This window comes from Ochlerotatus camptorhynchus, unplaced genomic scaffold (genome assembly GCF_037179485.1).
Source record: "Ochlerotatus camptorhynchus isolate MF236.1 unplaced genomic scaffold, CSIRO-AGI_Acam_v1.1 ptg000290l, whole genome shotgun sequence".
NCBI lineage: Eukaryota > Metazoa > Arthropoda > Insecta > Diptera > Culicidae > Ochlerotatus > Ochlerotatus camptorhynchus.
In genome coordinates this window covers 3,287,349-3,303,992 of record NW_027040779.1, presented here as the reverse complement: position 1 = coordinate 3,303,992, position 16,644 = coordinate 3,287,349, and the positions used below count along the sequence as shown (strand labels likewise).

Genomic DNA, 16,644 nt, shown 5'->3' with positions numbered 1-16,644 from the left:
AAAAAACAGCAAAGTAATCGTTATCTATTTAAGTAGCCATTTAACACATTTGCAATCCCGTAATGTAATTTACCCAACCGCACACTGAAGTTAACCGGCGGTCGTTCGAAACAAGCATGTAATATCGCGCAGTTTATCTACCATTATTCTGCTTCGCAATATGGAATCTTAATGCAAACATTGACACATTTGCATATCGATTACATCGCGCTACGTTTTTTTTTCAGAAAACAGAACCGCAATTCAAACGCGTACATTGACTGCGATTCACTATCATTGATATGCTTGTATCAACCGAAGCATCATATTTGCCCGGGATAATCAGCTTTGTAATTGAACAAAAGCGACGCGAAAAGAAAGACCGGTTTGCAGCCAGCTAATTGCACTTACACTGAACGAAAAATGATGCATGAAATTGAAAGCCATTCCCACCCGCTCGGGATTTGCCTCATGAAGATGATTAAATCAAACTATTTTCCACTCGGTTTTTGTTTTGTTCCGCTCTCAATGTTCCGAATGAATGATGTAAGTGACTTGTTGGTGGTGTTTTAATCTCAATGAGTTGCGAACGTACTCTAACTTAAGACACTCCGGCGGGGAAGGGGGGTAATACAAAAAGCAGTTCATCGAACTGCCTCTTGCAGAGAGTAGTAGTGCTCTGCGAACATTTCCCACGGGGAGGTCAAAAGACGAAAATGACGCCGAGGAATATTGGTCTCGCTCTCGTTCGATGCGCATTTCCCCCACTCTCGTATGAATGAAAGGGTAGTTAATTAAAACACTGAAATCATATTTACCGTGGCATTTCGTCTGGGCTTTCTGCTCGATTGCAATGTCGATTAAGCGCTCACTGTGGGGCAAAATGGGAAGTTTTCCCTTTCGTTTTCGTTTTTGTTTGAATCGCCAAGAGGTGCACTTTAGGTTCCTTATCTGATTTCGCACACACTTGAGTGCTGCCAACGCATAAAATTTCACTCATGGGGTAATGTATTCATTAATTTGAATGTGATTTCCTTCGATTTTTCCTTGGTTGCGGATACTGATTTCATGATTCTTGGGGAATATTGTCAAAGCTCAACTCAATCAACGATGCCAAAACAATCACTTCTTCTCCCTTTCTTGGAACAACATCGGTTAACACACACTCACACACACACAGCAATATAACATCATCGTTCACAATCTCTGAACATATGTTAATTTTCTCCGGCTGCAACACACTCGCTCTGTCAATCATATTTATTTCCCTTCCGTCCCACCGCGACGCACTCTTCTTCGTCTGCTTCACTGCACAAGGCTTTTTCACATTTTTCAACACTTCCATTCACATTTCCTTCTTGGCGCGCAGACGATTTTCCCTCGCTCTCTTCATGCACGCTTCAGCCGGTCGGCCGCCGTTAGTGGGAGGCGAGGATTTCATCATCGTAATATAATTATTTCACCTCTTTTTTTTTTGCTTGCTCTGCTTTAACAGACAAAACCGGAGCGGAGATTTGCTTCGTTCACAGCCTCCGAATATTACTTCTTTTTTTTTCCTGTTCATTCATATGCTCTACGGCAGTCGTTGTTATGGTTTCATTTACTCTTAAGATGTTTTTTCGGGATTGTTTTGTGCTTCATCACCGGCCGGCCGTTGCCTCTCTGCATAAAACCACATCATTAGGAAGGGCTTTGAAGTTGACGACAGCGGTTGGGCGGAGCGAGGACCGTGAAAATTGCACCGCAGAAATGGAAGTTTCACTGGGTGTAGCGGTGGCAACGGAAGCAGTTAGTGGCGTACACTGGTGGGCAAATTATTTTAGTTTGGATCGTTGTGTTACGATGGGAATATTTAATGATGAGATATTCATAGTCAGCATAGATGAGTTATATAAGTTAATGCTAGAGGCTTGCTGAAGCGGTGAGGATGATCTCCTTTAGCATTATGAGTCAGAATTCATTTTAATTAATTTTGGCGACTAGGCGAGCCTTAAGGTGTTTCGCTGTGAGATCCTTACTCTCGTAACCACTTCGAAATTTTAAGAGCACAAATATCAGCTTCTACCATACGTACCACAATGAAACTGTTACTCCACGTTTGCTGAACTGCAGCATACATGAAGTAAAAATTTCAGGTGAAATGGGACAGTAATTTCCGAGATGGGTGTAATTGAAAATTCGAAGTGGAAGTGCATATATGTATAGTCTACGTGGCCATTTTTCGACTCTAAAAGGAATCACATTTAGAATTAACCCTGATCTCTAGTGTTCATATTGGTTGAATGTTCTTACTTTCGGCCAACAGAACTGTTACCTCAAGATCTCTAAACGTGCCTCACAGAGGCCAATGCACGGAATGAACTCATGAAAAAATTTGACGTTTGAGTGGTGCCGAGTGAACACATGAACGCATTCCGTTAGAAAAGTTCACGCGAACCGAATTACGCCCAATTACGTCAATAGGGTAGGTGAAATTCTCCTCTTTTCAATAGTGATCTTGGTTTTCCTGGGCATAGTGTGATTCGCGTGATTATGGCCTTTTCATGGGTTATTTTCAAATGTTCATCGACAGAGGCAGCTAGCCAGCCAGTTCCCAACCAAATATTCCTCCGTTATGGGGTGTTTACACATCTGTGCGGATTTACTCGCGCTAGTGTACTCGCCAGCTAGCACGAATTTCAGTTGCTCCTGAAATTTCATGCTGGTAGACGCTGATGCCCTGTTTACATGATGCTAGTGAGCTTGTGTGCTAGCAGCTAGCTCATTAGCGCTAGTGCAATAGCATAAGTGTAAACACCCCATTAGTTAGGCAAACCGGTTCCGGCGAATCAGCTCAGAAGAGCTGCTATCTCACGTTTCTGTCAGGAACTATTCAACGATTCAACCGAATTGAGTCCCTCAAAGGGATGGTGCGCATAGAAGCCGAAGTTAGTTATTTCGAAATTCATAACGAAAAAAAACCCACAGTTCGTCGACAGTTCCTGTAATGGACGGAGTTTTCGCTGTGACTTCCTGAAATGCCAAGAAACCACCGCTTAACCTGGTGACGGTATTGAAAAAAAGGCTGCAATCTCGCCTTCGGGTCAAGATTTTTATCACTATAAATATATATTTTTTACTCAGATTATCAATCTACCTGCATGGAAATTGGTTAATCTGAGATGAAATTACTGTAGAAGTGAACACTAAACTTGACCGTTGAACTATGACTAGACCACTGTGATCAGTGTTCGGAAAATAATTCTCAAATCTCATTCATTGAGCCTCTCTGCGAGAATAAACTCGCGTGCGAATGCGGCAAACAAAATTCACGCTTGAGATTCTCATGCATATTCACGCACTCACACTCACAACGCCGAAAAATCATTCCAGCTTTAAACTCATAAAAACCACTCAAACGTCAATTGATGTCATGCCTATGCATGTTGTGTTAGTTTTCCAACCCCTGATGCACAATCAATAGTAATAACAATGAATAACGCCAAATGTAAAGCAATGAATTTTTGAACCATCGGTGATTTTTGCGACGTTGAATTTTGCAAGGTAAAACTCATAGGCGCATAAACTCATGCATGAGATTTGAGTTTTTGAGTTCTTCCGAACACTGACTGTGATACTGCCGAATAATATTTGACCATATGGGGGCCACAGACTGGTTCTGCGGAAGATCCTGAACATCCTTAAAGGTGTCCATTAATTAAACTCATTGTAAAGCTTTGCGATTTTGACGTAGGACTACGTCTGTGATTTCTATATGGGGGTACACTTTGTGAAAACCAAAAATTGAACATGTAACGCAATTATGAAAGATTTTGAACGTTAATAACTCAGCTGCCCCTGGACCAATTTTAATAATTTTATCACCAATCGATCAGAAATATTTCTACGCATCGATAGCGTTGTACACTGAAAACGAAACTAACTCAGAGAGTTTAACTTTTACTCATTTGTATGCCAAATTTTCTTACCGCGTAGGTTACTCAGCGTATGAGTAACTTACGCTTTTAAAAATTTATTCATAAGAATGAGCAAAAGTGATGTTAGATCATTAGATGTTGATGCTTGTATGTCAAATATGAACTAGTTAGGTTTGTGCCACAAATGGGAAAGATGCTTGTATGATAGGGTAGGCGTGAGTTTACGGCGCAGTATACAATGCTAAAAAACTACAAGAATACCGAAAGCTCTTCCTAGACACGAATAGAATACACGACTGTAGTCGAGCTGAAGAAGATTTGAAACCAACCAAATTTGAATTGTATCGACCGTTTTTAGATCCGTTCGAACCGCTTTCGCGCCTGGTTGGCCACTAGGAAATTTGAATTTAGTGTTTTAATGTAGTTTGTAATAAAGTCGTAGTTAAAGTAATAAATAGTATTTGAATCACCTCGTAGTGTCTACAGCGTTTGATTTTGGATTTGGAGAACACTATTAAGTGGAGGGTCACAACATTGGTGCCGTGACCAGGATAGTGTTCTAAGGGACGTGCCGACGCTAAGACACCATTGTGGTATCGTACAAAGGGACCATCGTACAAAAAGACCAACCGCCATCGAAGTCGCGATCACGCTAAATCATTGGGCGCTGCCATCACGATTTGCGCGTACACGTATGGATTTCACGCCATCACCGTTTTTGTGGATATTGAATGCAGGAGAGATAAATTGAAAATACAAGGCTTTTTAGATAGGCCTACAAGGTGAGGACCTGTCCATCTTAATATTTTCAAATTTCGTCTCTACCTGGTCATTTATCGTTCCTGGTCTCTTACTACTTTGGCGGAGTTTCCGGTGGTTATTACGATCAAAACTACGCACGAATCGTTCAAGTGCATTTGGGAGTAAATTATTGGACATTGGATACTATCGTGGATGGTTCGGAACTGATCAACGAGTCAAGCAGATTAGAGCGGTTATAATTAAATTAAAGGCCTAATTGACAGGCTCACCAGGTGAGTTCCTGTCCAAAAAATTGTATTCTCGGTTGGAAGGTGCTGCTTTTGTCGACTTTTCAGAACGTGCTCACATTTGGATTTTTCCATCGTGACGTCATCGATTCAAGTTTAGCGACTCCTGGATATCCTTCTTCGTCCACGACATGTCGAAGAAACTCAAGACCCTGTTGGGCAGTAGGGACAACGTTGCTGACTTTGTGATCCGCTTGGAAAGCTTCCTGCACGACACCGAGGAGTTCAACGCTCAACAAGTCAAGATACGTCTGGAGAAACTTGAAGCGAAGTGGACTGAATTCGAGGAACTTCAGAACGATATTGAGGGCATGGAGGAAAACGAGGAGAACATGAAGGAGCACCAGCAGCTGAGGGCAGAATTCGAGGACAAGTACTTTGAGGTAAGGGCAGGGTTGGCGAGTAAATTACCACAACAGCATGCAACACAAAACACAGTTCCTATTAACACCTCTCACGTGCAAGCTTCCGTGCGACTTCCTCAAATCAATCTACCTGAGTTCGATGGTAATTTCCAAAACTGGCTTCCATTCCACGATACGTTTGTTGCCTTGATCGATTCTTCTACAGAGTTGAACAACATACAGAAGTTCCACTACTTGCGCGCTTCACTCAAGGGTGATGCTTTGAAGCTGATTGATTCCTATTCGATGAGCGAGGCTAACTATAGGGTTGCTTGGGATGGTTTGGTCTCACGGTTCTCCAACAACTACCTTCTCAAGAAGCGGCATTTGAATGCGTTGTTTGAGTGTCCAAGAATGAAGAAGGAATCAGCGGCAACACTGCACGATCTCATCGATTGTTTTGAACGGAACACTAAAATTCTGGACCAACTAGGAGAGAAGTCGAACGGTTGGGGAGCGATGCTAGTTCACTTAATGGTCTCGAAGCTCGACGAGGTGACTCAGATGCGGTGGGAGGAGAATGTTACGTCTGAAGAGGAGCCATCATTTCCGTCGCTGGTCTTGTTTCTCAAGAAGCAAACTCGTGTTTTGGATGCAGTTTCTGTGGATCAACATATCTTCGCTCCCATTGGTTCATCGACCAACAATAGTTTCAAATCTCGTCCATCGAAGGTTTCGATCAACTCGGCGACCGAAAGGGTTCCATCGGATTGCTTCGCATGTAGCGATAAGCACTGGATCACTCGGTGTCCAACTTTCGCTAAACTTCCGATTGACAAAAGGCTGCAGCTTACCAACTCCAAGCGGCTCTGTAGTAACTGTCTAGGAAGAAATCATTTGGCTCGAGATTGTCCTTCCAAATTTCGGTGCAAGACTTGCTCAAAGAAGCATCATTCACTGCTCCACCCTGGTTTTCCTGGTTCTGGTTCTGCTCCTACCCCAGCAGTGAATGACAACGATGATTCACCTGTTCCATCAACATCGGGTGGTGCTTCGAACTCTGGTGGTTTGGTTACTAGTTCGGCGGCATCAATTGCAATTAATCTTTCGATGGGACAGCCAAAATCGCACGTGTTTCTGCAAACGGTTCTGCTGAATGTCAAGGATATTTGGGGAAGGATTAATCTCGCAAGGGCACTTCTGGATTCTGGATCGCAAGCTAACCTGATGTCTGAAAATCTCTGCAAGCTACTCCGGCTACCAAGGCGGGACAGGAAAGCGTGACGGTAGTGGCAGGTACATAGTCGTTATCCTAAACGCATGGAATTACACAGCATGGTTGAAGAATCGAAACAAGCGGCTTTACGGCGATTTCTTCATACAGAAAAACGGCTGGACCGTGACCCCACTCTACGCAAGCATTACGTGGATTTTATGCAGGAGTATTTGGACCTAGGGCACATGAAATGCATCGGTATGGCCAATGACGTTCGGTTGGATGAAGACAAAACAGTCTATTATCTTCCGCATCATCCGGTGTTTAAGGAATCTAGCTCGACCACAAAAGTACGGGTTGTCTTCGATGGGTCGGCGAAAACATCCACGAACTGTTCGCTCAACGACGCTCTGCTCTCTGGGCCCAATATTCAGGATGAACTGTTAGATTTGATGCTTCGCTTTCGGAAAAACCCTGTTGCTCTAGTCGCTGATGTCGCAAAAATGTACCGCCGGAACCACTTCAAGTGTATGAGCTGCAGACCGTCACCTACGGTTTGGCTCCATCGTCGTTTCTCGCTACGCGGGTGTTGAAGCAGTTGGCTCAGGACTTAGAAAACAAATACAAGCTTGCCGCTAGCGCTGTGAAGGACGATTTTTATATGGATGATTTTCTCTCTGGAGCCGAGTCTCTGGAAGTAGCCATCAAACTACAAAGGGAGGTACAAGCTATGATGGAAGAAGGAGGTCTTGAACTTCGAAAATGGTGCTCAAACAGAGTGGAAGTACTACACAACATGCCAACCGACTCGTTGGGAATGGAATCCACGCTGCATTTCGAAGAACCGCAAAAAATCAAAACACGCGGAGTGGGGTGGGAGATAGAACCAGACCAGTTTTGCATCGAAGTTCAGCCACCTATCAACGACGGTTGTTGGACAAAACGGAAGATCTTTTCGGCGATTGCAAGGTAGAGCCACTTTGATTGGTGTCTCCGGTCGTAGCATGGGCCAAGATTCGGATGCAGCAACTTTGGATAGTAAATACAGGATGGGACGATCAAGTATCTGAAGACATCATGGTCAAATGGAAGGAATTTTCGGAGCAGCTACCACTTCTCGGCGGTTACAAGGTTTCCCGGTACCTTTTCTTACATCATCTAAGATTCGTTTTCAATGTACAACGCAACGAACACTCCTGTTTATCACTCGGCAATCAAACGATAACTGAAGTCAACTTTTCTACGTTTCCCTTACTTAAGCATTTAGATTAGCATTCTATGCCCCTGCTTTTTTTTGTATTTTGCTGATGTAGGTGAATTAATAGAAAAAATAGAAAAAAAAATGCTACTAAGTATTGAGTGGCACCGGCTCGTCCCTCTGTTCTCTCGATAATCATCATCACCGAAGAATCGTTAGGTGTGGTGACATGGTAACTCGCAGCGAGGTGAGCTGTAAAACTGCGCTTTTGAGGAGTATTCACACAACACCGGACGTGCGCTCACACAAATACAAATTGCATTCCGGCTGGAACACATTCTGGTAGGTGTAAATTCTGTCAAAATCGTTTATCGGTATCTTTGACGCACGAAGCTTATTCCTTTCTTGCCGAACGCATCAAAACGATACAAGCTAATCGCGCAAGTTTTGCACTTTTGAGGACGGTTCAGTTTTATTTACAATAAACTAGAACTCTTATGTTGAGATTTATTCAAGGCCAGCAGTTTTCACTACGTTTGTATGGGTGACTGATAGATTGTACAATTCCTACTGATTGCAATGTTCGAATTCTTCTGATATCGACGGATCACAGTTACTCCGATGAGCTGGATGTTCGACGGAATTTAAGGTCCATATTCGGCAAAGATAACCCACGGACCATGGTGGCGGAGCTCACGATGGTAAGTGCAGCGTTTCCATTTCCCTGGACAGATTTGCGTCTGGGTCTGGTTTGTGAGGTGTATGTATTGAGCTGCTAGAAATGCTATGATGTCCACGCTGCAGCGAACAAGTCCGAGGTCAAACCGTCCAACGTGCAACGTTGAATGATTGTGCGGCTTGTGTCGTTAGGGATCAACTTTCTGATGGCTGTGTTAGGGGAGAGCACCTTGCAGTCGAAGAAAATGTATGGGAAATTTGAATATTTCCTTATTTCTTCATTGATAACAATAAATTTTTTTACCAATTATAATGTGTGCAATATCACACATATCTTATAACACTGGTGAATCGATCGACATACAAATCATCAAAATCCATTGATTATTGGCCAAACTATTAGCATTTGAAGTCTGACCAATTTTCGTTGCATTTCCCTGAAAGACGTAGTCCTACGTCAATAGGGGAGGAGCTTTAGATGGGCGGACGCTGCGGCCTTCCAAGATGTCGTAGACATCAGTTCAACCCCTGACCAGCAGCTAAAGGGCCGAGACTCTTGTGAGTGCCCAATCATTGAACCGAAGGATATGGGATTGTCCGGTCCAATTTGCAGATCCAGCTGCCTACACGTCATCATCCCTTTCAAGGGCCACGAAGATTTTCCAAACGAGTTAAATTTCTGAACATGTCCCAACTAAAATTCATATCAAGAGATTCTTTGCAGGGCAATCATAGTCATACTAAAGAGTATAAACAGAGGGAACTCCGCTCTAATTCCTATTCCTACACAAAACACAAGCTCCTGCTGCAGCTAACAATTAACATTTATTATATAAGACCATGTAGTCCTACGTCACCAATGCGCACAACCCCATAGGGCTGTCCCTTGTAGTTTTTTTTTTCAATAGTTTACTACTGTGTTTCAAAACTAATTTACAATGTGCATCCAGTATTTGGAACTATCATGGTCACAGTTCAGTCTTCCGGAAGATCCGGAACATCCGTAAAAGTGATCACTTTGATAAACTCGTTTCACAGTTCTTCGGTATTTTTTTCAAACCGGTTCTTATTGTGCTTGAAAAGTACAACGAAGTACAATTAGCATTTGAACTTCCGATGGCCACATCATGGTCCCCCGGAAGATCCGGAAACTCGTCCGTAACATCCGTCAAAATAATCATTTCATCAAAATTATTTCTCATTTCTCATTTTATAGCTTCGAAAAACTTTCATAAATTTACTTTCTGTGCTTCAAAAAGTTATTTACGAAGTGCAATCATCCGTGAATGTGATCAATCTTTTCGTTTTAAAGTTCTACGATTTTTTTCATACCGGTTTCTAGTGTGCTTTAAAGTTGTTTACGATGTGCAATCAGCATATGAACCTACCACGGCCACACGCTGGTCCCCCGGAAAATCCAGAATATCCGTAAAAGTAATCAATTTGATAAACTCTTTTTCCAATTCTACGATTTTTTTCGAAGCGGCTCCTATTTTGCATGAAGAGTTGTTTACGAAGTGCAATCAGCATTTTATCCTCCCATGGCCACATGATGTTCCCACGGAAGATCCGGATAAATTGTAAATAAATTGGCAAAATGGAGCATGTATCTTACCATTCGTAAAAGTAGATTGAGAATCTAAGCGAAAATGACCATTTTATAGCAATAACAATCTTGGGTCTAAAAAGACCCGAGGGCAACTTAACATGCACCTAAAATCCCGTAACTTCACCAGAAGGTTCAAATCCAAAAGTTAGGAAAACTCACCAAATTTCAAGATCATTGAGCTTAGGTTTCCTGAGATACTGTCAATTGAATAGTGCGTTTGGGTCGAAAAACACCCACATTGTTCCGCAACTAATTCTACTTGTAAAACCAGTCAGGATGCGCACTGCCTATAATTGCATACCAGTCCTATAAGGAAAAAAGAGGCATTGAGAAAATGGCCGAAAAAGCTGTGAATTTGAATTCCAATACTGATCAAATCATAGTAAATGAACTGATTACTTCTTAAAGTAAAAATTAGTTGCATTGAAGCTTGCACGTTTTGCAATATCAGTGAAAATTGTGGTAATTCGAAAAGCAGAACTGCAACTTCAAATATGGACGGTTGAATTTCAGGATGGGACTGATATGCGATTATTTTGCTTGATAGGACAACCTGACTTGATGTTGTTATCACATTTTTCATGATCAAAGTTCGTTGTTTTTTTCACCTAATATGAAGTTCGCAAAAGTTCCTTGAAGTTTTCAGAACTTTCCTGAAGTTGGCTGTCTTCTATAAAGTTCCAGAAATGTTATTAAAAAATTGTAGAGTTTTCCCAAAGTTCACAGGATTTTTCTGAAAGTCTCAGAATTATCCTGGAATTTGCAAAACTTTTCAGAAGATCGCAAATCTTTCCTAATTCCAAATTTATTTTTTTCTCAATTTTATTGCACTTCAAAGAACTTTTCTGTAGTTTTCAGAACTTTCCTGATGTTCGCAGAATTTTCCTGGAAGCCTCCGTATTGTAAGTTCACAAAACTTTCCAAAACATACTGTGCTTTCTAGAAGTTTACTAAATTTCCCTGAGTAGTACTTTGATAAAGTTTACAGTCTTCTTTGGAATTCACAGATTTTTTTTTAGATCACATAATTTTCCTGCAGTAAGCCCAGACTTTACCGTAGTTCGCAGACTTCCCGGAATCAAGTAGAGTTTTTTAAAGTTCGTAGACTTTCTTCACGTTCAAAGAATTCCCTGAAGTTCACTTATTTGCCACAGAAAGTTTGCAGAACTTTCTAAACATTTGCTGAACTTTCCTTAAACTTACATAATTTTCCTGGAGTTCTTAAAATATTTCTGTATGTTTCAACACAGCCCAGAAGTTCGGCAAAAAATTTCTGAAATTCTAGGAATTTTTACTTTTACAAAAGTTCTATAAATTTGAAGAATTCATTCAAGTTTTAAAAAGCTCTGCAAATGCCGAAGAAGTTGTGACGAGCCCGTTAAAGTTCTGCGAACTCCATCGAAGTTTTCAGAATTTTTGGGAACTCTGTTGAAATTCTGGAAACACTTGTCAAGTCCTTGTTGCTTGAGAAATTTTTCCTGATTTTGAGAGTTTTTAGAAATTTTAGAATCTTTTTTAAAATTATTGGAATTTTCCTTAAGGTCTGGGGAAAAGGGAGCTATTGGAAGAACTTTTCTAGCGTTCGTGGATAAACTTGTAAAAATTCCAGAAAAGTTCATTCTTGGAGTTTTGGGAAGAAGTTCCCTGGAGTTCTGAGATGACATTCCCTGGAGTTATGAGATGAACTTCTCTCGAATCCTGGGAAGAACTTCTGGGAAGATTTTTGCTCATATTTTGTGAAGAACTTGCCTCATATTTTCGGTTGAACTTTTTAAGTTCTGGGATAAGCTTCCCTTAAGTTCAAAGAAGAACTTTCCTAAAGTTCTGGGAAGAACATCCCTGAAGTCGTGGAAACATTTTCAGGAAGAACTTCCTTAAAGTTCACTGAACAATTTATTTAAAGCTTTGGGAAGAACTTCTTCTCAAGTTCTGGGAAGAACTTTTTCTCAATTGCTGGGAAAACCTTCCCTGAACTTCTAGGAAGGACTTTTCTAAGGTTCTGCGAAGAACTTCGCTGAAGTACTGGGAAGAACTTTCCTAAAGTTCTGGGAAAAAGTTCAATGAAGTTCTGAGAAAAACACTGAATTTCCCTGAGTAATACTTTTTTAAAGTTTACAGTCATCTTTGGAAATCACAGATTTTTTTTAGATCACATAGTTTTCCTGCAGAAAGCCCAGACTTTACCGTAGTTCGCAGACTTCCCGGAATCACGTAGAGTTTTTTTAAAGTTCGTAGACTTCCTTCAAGTTCAAAGAATTCCATGAAGTTCACTTATTTGCCACAGAAAGTTTGCTGAACTTTCTAAACATTTGCTGAACTTTCCAGAAACTTACATAATCCTGGAGTTCTTAAAATATTTCTGTATGTTTCAAAACAGTCCAGAAGTTCGGCAAAAAATTTCTGAAATTCTCAGAATTTTTACTTTTACAAAAGTTCTATAATTTTGAAGAATTCATTCAAGTTTTAGAAAGCTCTGTAAATGCCGAAGAAGTTGTGACGAGCCCGTTAAGGTTCTGCGAACTCCATCGAAGTGTTCAGAATTTTTGGGAACTCTGTTGAAATTCTGGAAACACTTGTCAAGTCCTTGTTGCTTGAGAAATTTCTCCTAAATTTGAGGGATTTTAGAAATTTTAGAATCTTTTCTAAAATTATTGGAATTTTCCTTAAGGTCTGGGGAGAAGGGAGCTATGGGAAGAACTTTTCTAGCGTTCGTGGATAAACTTGTAAAAACTTCAGAAAAGTTCATTCTGGAAGTTTTGGGAAGAAGTTCCCTGGAGTTCTGAGATGACATTCCCTAGAGTTATGAGATGAACTTTCCTCGAATTTCGCTCATATTTTGTGAAGAACTTGCCTCATATTTTGGGTTGAACTTTCTAAGTTCTGGGATAAGCTTCCCTTAAGTTCAAAACAGAACTTTCCTAAAGTTCTGGGAAGAACTTCCCTGAAGTCGTGGAAACTTTTTCAGGTAGAACTTCCTTAAAGTTCACTGAACAATTTATTTAAAGCTTTAGGAAGAACTTTTTCCCAATTGCTGGGAAAACCTTCCCTGAACTTCTAGGAAGGACTTTTCTAAGGTTCTGCGAAGAACTTCGCTGAAGCATTGGGAAGAACTTCCCTAAAGTTCTGGGAAAAAGTTCCATGAAGTTCTCAGAAAAACACAGAAAAAACACTGAATTTCCCTGAGTAATACTTTTTAAAGTTTACAGTCTTCTTTGGAATTCACAGATTTTGTTTTAGATCACATAATTTTCCTGCAGTAAGCCCAGACTTTATCGTAGTTCGCAGACTTCCCGGAATAACGTAGAGTTTTTTTTTTAAAGTTCGTAAACTTCCTTCAAGTTCAAAGAATTCCTTGAAGTTCACTTATTTGCCACAGAAAGTTTGCAGAACTTTCTAAACATTTGCTGAACTTTCCTGAAAATCACAGAATTTTCCTGGAGTTCTTAAAACATTTCTGTCTGTTTCAAAACAGTCCAGAAGCTCGGCAAAAAATTTCTAATTATCTCAGAATTTTTTACATTTAAAAAAGTTCTATAATTTTGAATAATTCATTCAAGTTTTAAAAAGCCCTGTAAATGCCTAAGAAGTTATGACGAGCCCGTTAAGGTTCTGCGAACTCCATCGAAGTTTTCAGAATTTGTGGGAACTCTGTTGAAATTCTGTAAACACTTGTCAAGTCCTTTGCTTGAGAAATTTCTCTAAAATTTGAGGGATTGTAGAAGTTGTAGATTTTTTTTTTCTAAAATTATTGGAACATTCCTTAAGTTCTGAGAAGAACTTCCCTGGAGCTATGGGAAGAACTTTTCGGAAGTTCGTGGGAAAACTTTTATATAGGTCGCGGATGAACTTATAAGAACTTCAGAAAAGTTCATCTTTGAAGTTGTGGGAAAAGGTTCCCTGGAGTTCTGAGATGAACTTCCCTCAAATTCTAGGAAAAAATCCCTCAAGCTCTGGGAAGAACTTCCCTCATGTTCTGGGATGATCTTTCATTAAGTCCAGAGAAGAACTCCCCTAAAATTCTGGGTAAAACATCCCTGAAGTCGTGGGATAATTTTCCAAAAGTTCTAAAGTTAACTGAAGAATTTCTTTGAAGCTCTGGGAAGAACTTCTTCTTAAATTCTGGGAAGAACTTCCCTGGAATTGTGAAAAGTAGTCCTTTGAACTTCTAGGAAGGACTTTTCTAAGGTTGTGGAAAGAACTTCCCTGAAGTCCTGCGAAAAACTTCCCTAAAGTACTTCCTTGCGGTGTAAAATTACGCCAAATCTAGAATTAATAATGTGTACCCTATATATTGCAGAAAAATACATAAATTTTTCAAACGGTGTAGTTTTGGAAAGAACGTCCCTTAAGTGCATGGGAAAACTGTCCTGAAGTTTTTGGACGAACTTTACTGAAGTTCTGGAAAGAACTGCCCTGGAGCTGCTGGGAAGAACTTCTCTCAAGTTTTGGATAGAGCATCCCCGATGTTTTGGGAAGTACATATCTGAAATCCTGAATAAAACTTCCCTGGAGTTCTGGGTAGAACTTTTCTGAAGTTTTGAGAAGGACTCTTCTGAAGTTTTGCGAAGAATATCCCTAAAGCGCTGGGAAGAACTTCTTTTTTTAGTGGCGCCGGTGGTGTAGTGGTAAGCGGAATTACCTCTCACCCCAGCAGGCCTGGGTTCAATCCCAGTTGGCGCCGCCGGGATGTTCTGAGGCATAACATCTCTGGTCACGCCTTCCTTCGGAAGGGAAGTAAAGCCGTTGGTCCCCGGCTCATGAGTTGATGGGTCGATAGGTAGGGTCCAGGTGTGGGAGCTGCCTCCCTGGCGTCGGTAGCATTGGTGCTCAGCACGGAAAACAAATCAAGGAAAAAAAGAAGAACTTCTTTGCAGTTTTGAGACGAACTGCCTTGATATTATGGGAAGAACATCGCTAAATTTCGGAGAAGAATTTCCCTGGAGTTATAAGAAAAACTTTTCTAAAATTCTGGGAAAAACTTCTCTTTTGATCTGGGGAAAACTTGCCTCCAGTTGTGGATAGAACTTTTCTAGAGTTTTGGGAACATTTTTCCCGAAGTTTATTTCAGGATATTTTTTAAAGTCTTCAGGTTGACCAGGTTTTATTCAGAAGATCCAGGAATTCAAATAGCGTCTCTCAGATGTTCATCCATAATACCATAACGATCAGAAATTATTTCAAAAAATCTACAGATGATCAGAGATTTCTCTGAAATCCTTCGGCTATTTTTTCATGTTTTCAGGTTTATCATGCATTATTCTGAAGATCTTCAACTGTCCAAAAATTTAAATCAAGTTGCTCTGATTTAGACCCATGATAATAGGATTTTTTCCGTCAATCTTGTTTTCTGTCGATCTTGTTTTTCGTACTGAGTACCAATGCTACCGACGCCAGGGAGGCAGTTCCCACACCTGGACCCTACCTATCAACCCATCAACTCATGCACCGGGGACCAACGGCTTTACTTCCCTTCCGAAGGAAGACGTGATCAGAGATTTTATGCCTCAGAAAATTCCGGCGGCACCGACTGATATAGAACCCAGGCCGTTTGGAGTGAGATGCAATCACGCTACACCACCGGCGCCGCTACAATACTAGGATAATCAGCAATTATTTCAAAAACCAACTGATGATCATATGATTGATGCGGTATTAATTTAAATCGCAGACTTCACTGTTACATGCAGAGATTTCTTTAAGTTCGCAGAATTGTCCTGGTGGAAGCAGACTTGACTGAAGTTCCCAGAATTTTCATGAAGTTCACCACCTTCACCGAAGTTGGAAGAATATGTTTGAAATTTTCAAAATTTTCCACAAATTCGTAGACTTGCTTAAAGTAAACTTTTCCTGAAGTTCGTAGACTTACTTGACAGACTTCCTTGAAGTACCAGGATTTTTTATGAAATTTAAAAAAAAAAAAACGTTGATTTTTCCTGAATTTTGCAGAATTTTTTCTACAGAGTTCTTGAATTTTTTTCTGAACTTATCAAAATCTTCCAGAAGTTCATTGACATTTTCTGAAGTTCACAGAATTTTCCTAAAGTTCACCGACTTAAATGAAATCGGCAGAATATTTTTGAAAATTTAAAAATTTCCTAGAAATTCGCAGAATTTTCCAGAGTTTTTTAATTAAGTAAATTTTTCATGAATTTTGCAGACTTACTTGACAGACTTCCCCGAGTTTTTGAAATTTATCTGAACTTTTCAAAATTCTTCCCAGAAGTTCGTTGAAATTTTCTGAAGTCTGCAGAATTTTCCTAAAGCTCACCGACTTTACTGAAATTGGCTGAATATTTTTGAAGTTCGCAGGTTTTCCTCTAAATTTGCAGAATTTTCCAGCAAGTTGCAGAGTTTTTCAATTAAGTAAAATTTTCATTACATTTGTAGGCTTACTTGACAGACTTCACGAAAGTTCCCAGATTTTTCCTGAAACTTCCAAAAATTTGCTGAATTTTCCTAGAGTTCTTGAAATTTTTCTGTACTTTCCAAAATTCTTCCAAGAAGTTCGATGAAATTTTCTGAAGTCCACAGAATTTTCCTAAAGCTCACCGACTTTACGAAATCGGCAGAATATTTATGAAGTTCGTAGAATTTCCTAGAAACTCGCAGAATTTTCCAGAAATTTGCAGATTTTTTTAATTGAGTAAAATTTCC

At 40.3% G+C, this 16,644-nt stretch overlaps 2 protein-coding genes across 5 annotated transcripts in view; one reads left to right on the top strand and one right to left on the bottom strand.

Annotated features, from left to right (window-relative positions):
- The window catches only part of wake (wide awake), a 618,276-nt gene that overhangs the window by 258,167 nt on the left and 343,465 nt on the right, over positions 1-16,644 (bottom strand). Inside the window, exon 1 of one of the 4 annotated variants that reach the window (XM_065228373.1) lies at positions 798-874. The exons of the other annotated variants lie outside the window; for them this stretch is intronic. The gene's annotated coding sequence lies outside the window, so the exon portion shown is untranslated. Of the gene's footprint in view, positions 1-797; positions 875-16,644 lie in introns of those variants that run through there. 4 annotated transcript variants of the gene reach the window in all.
- LOC135706747 (uncharacterized) lies at positions 4,478-6,573 on the top strand. Its single transcript, XM_065228400.1, has 2 exons — positions 4,478-4,678; positions 4,809-6,573. Exon 2 carries the CDS (start codon positions 5,077-5,079, stop codon positions 6,571-6,573), a length of 1,497 nt encoding a protein of 498 aa, XP_065084472.1. The 5' UTR covers positions 4,478-4,678; positions 4,809-5,076.

Excerpts from the sequence above, each read along its gene's own strand:
- LOC135706747 (XM_065228400.1), top strand. The coding sequence starts at position 5,077 with ATGTCGAAGAAACTCAAGACCCTGTTGGGCAGTAGGGACAACGTTGCT.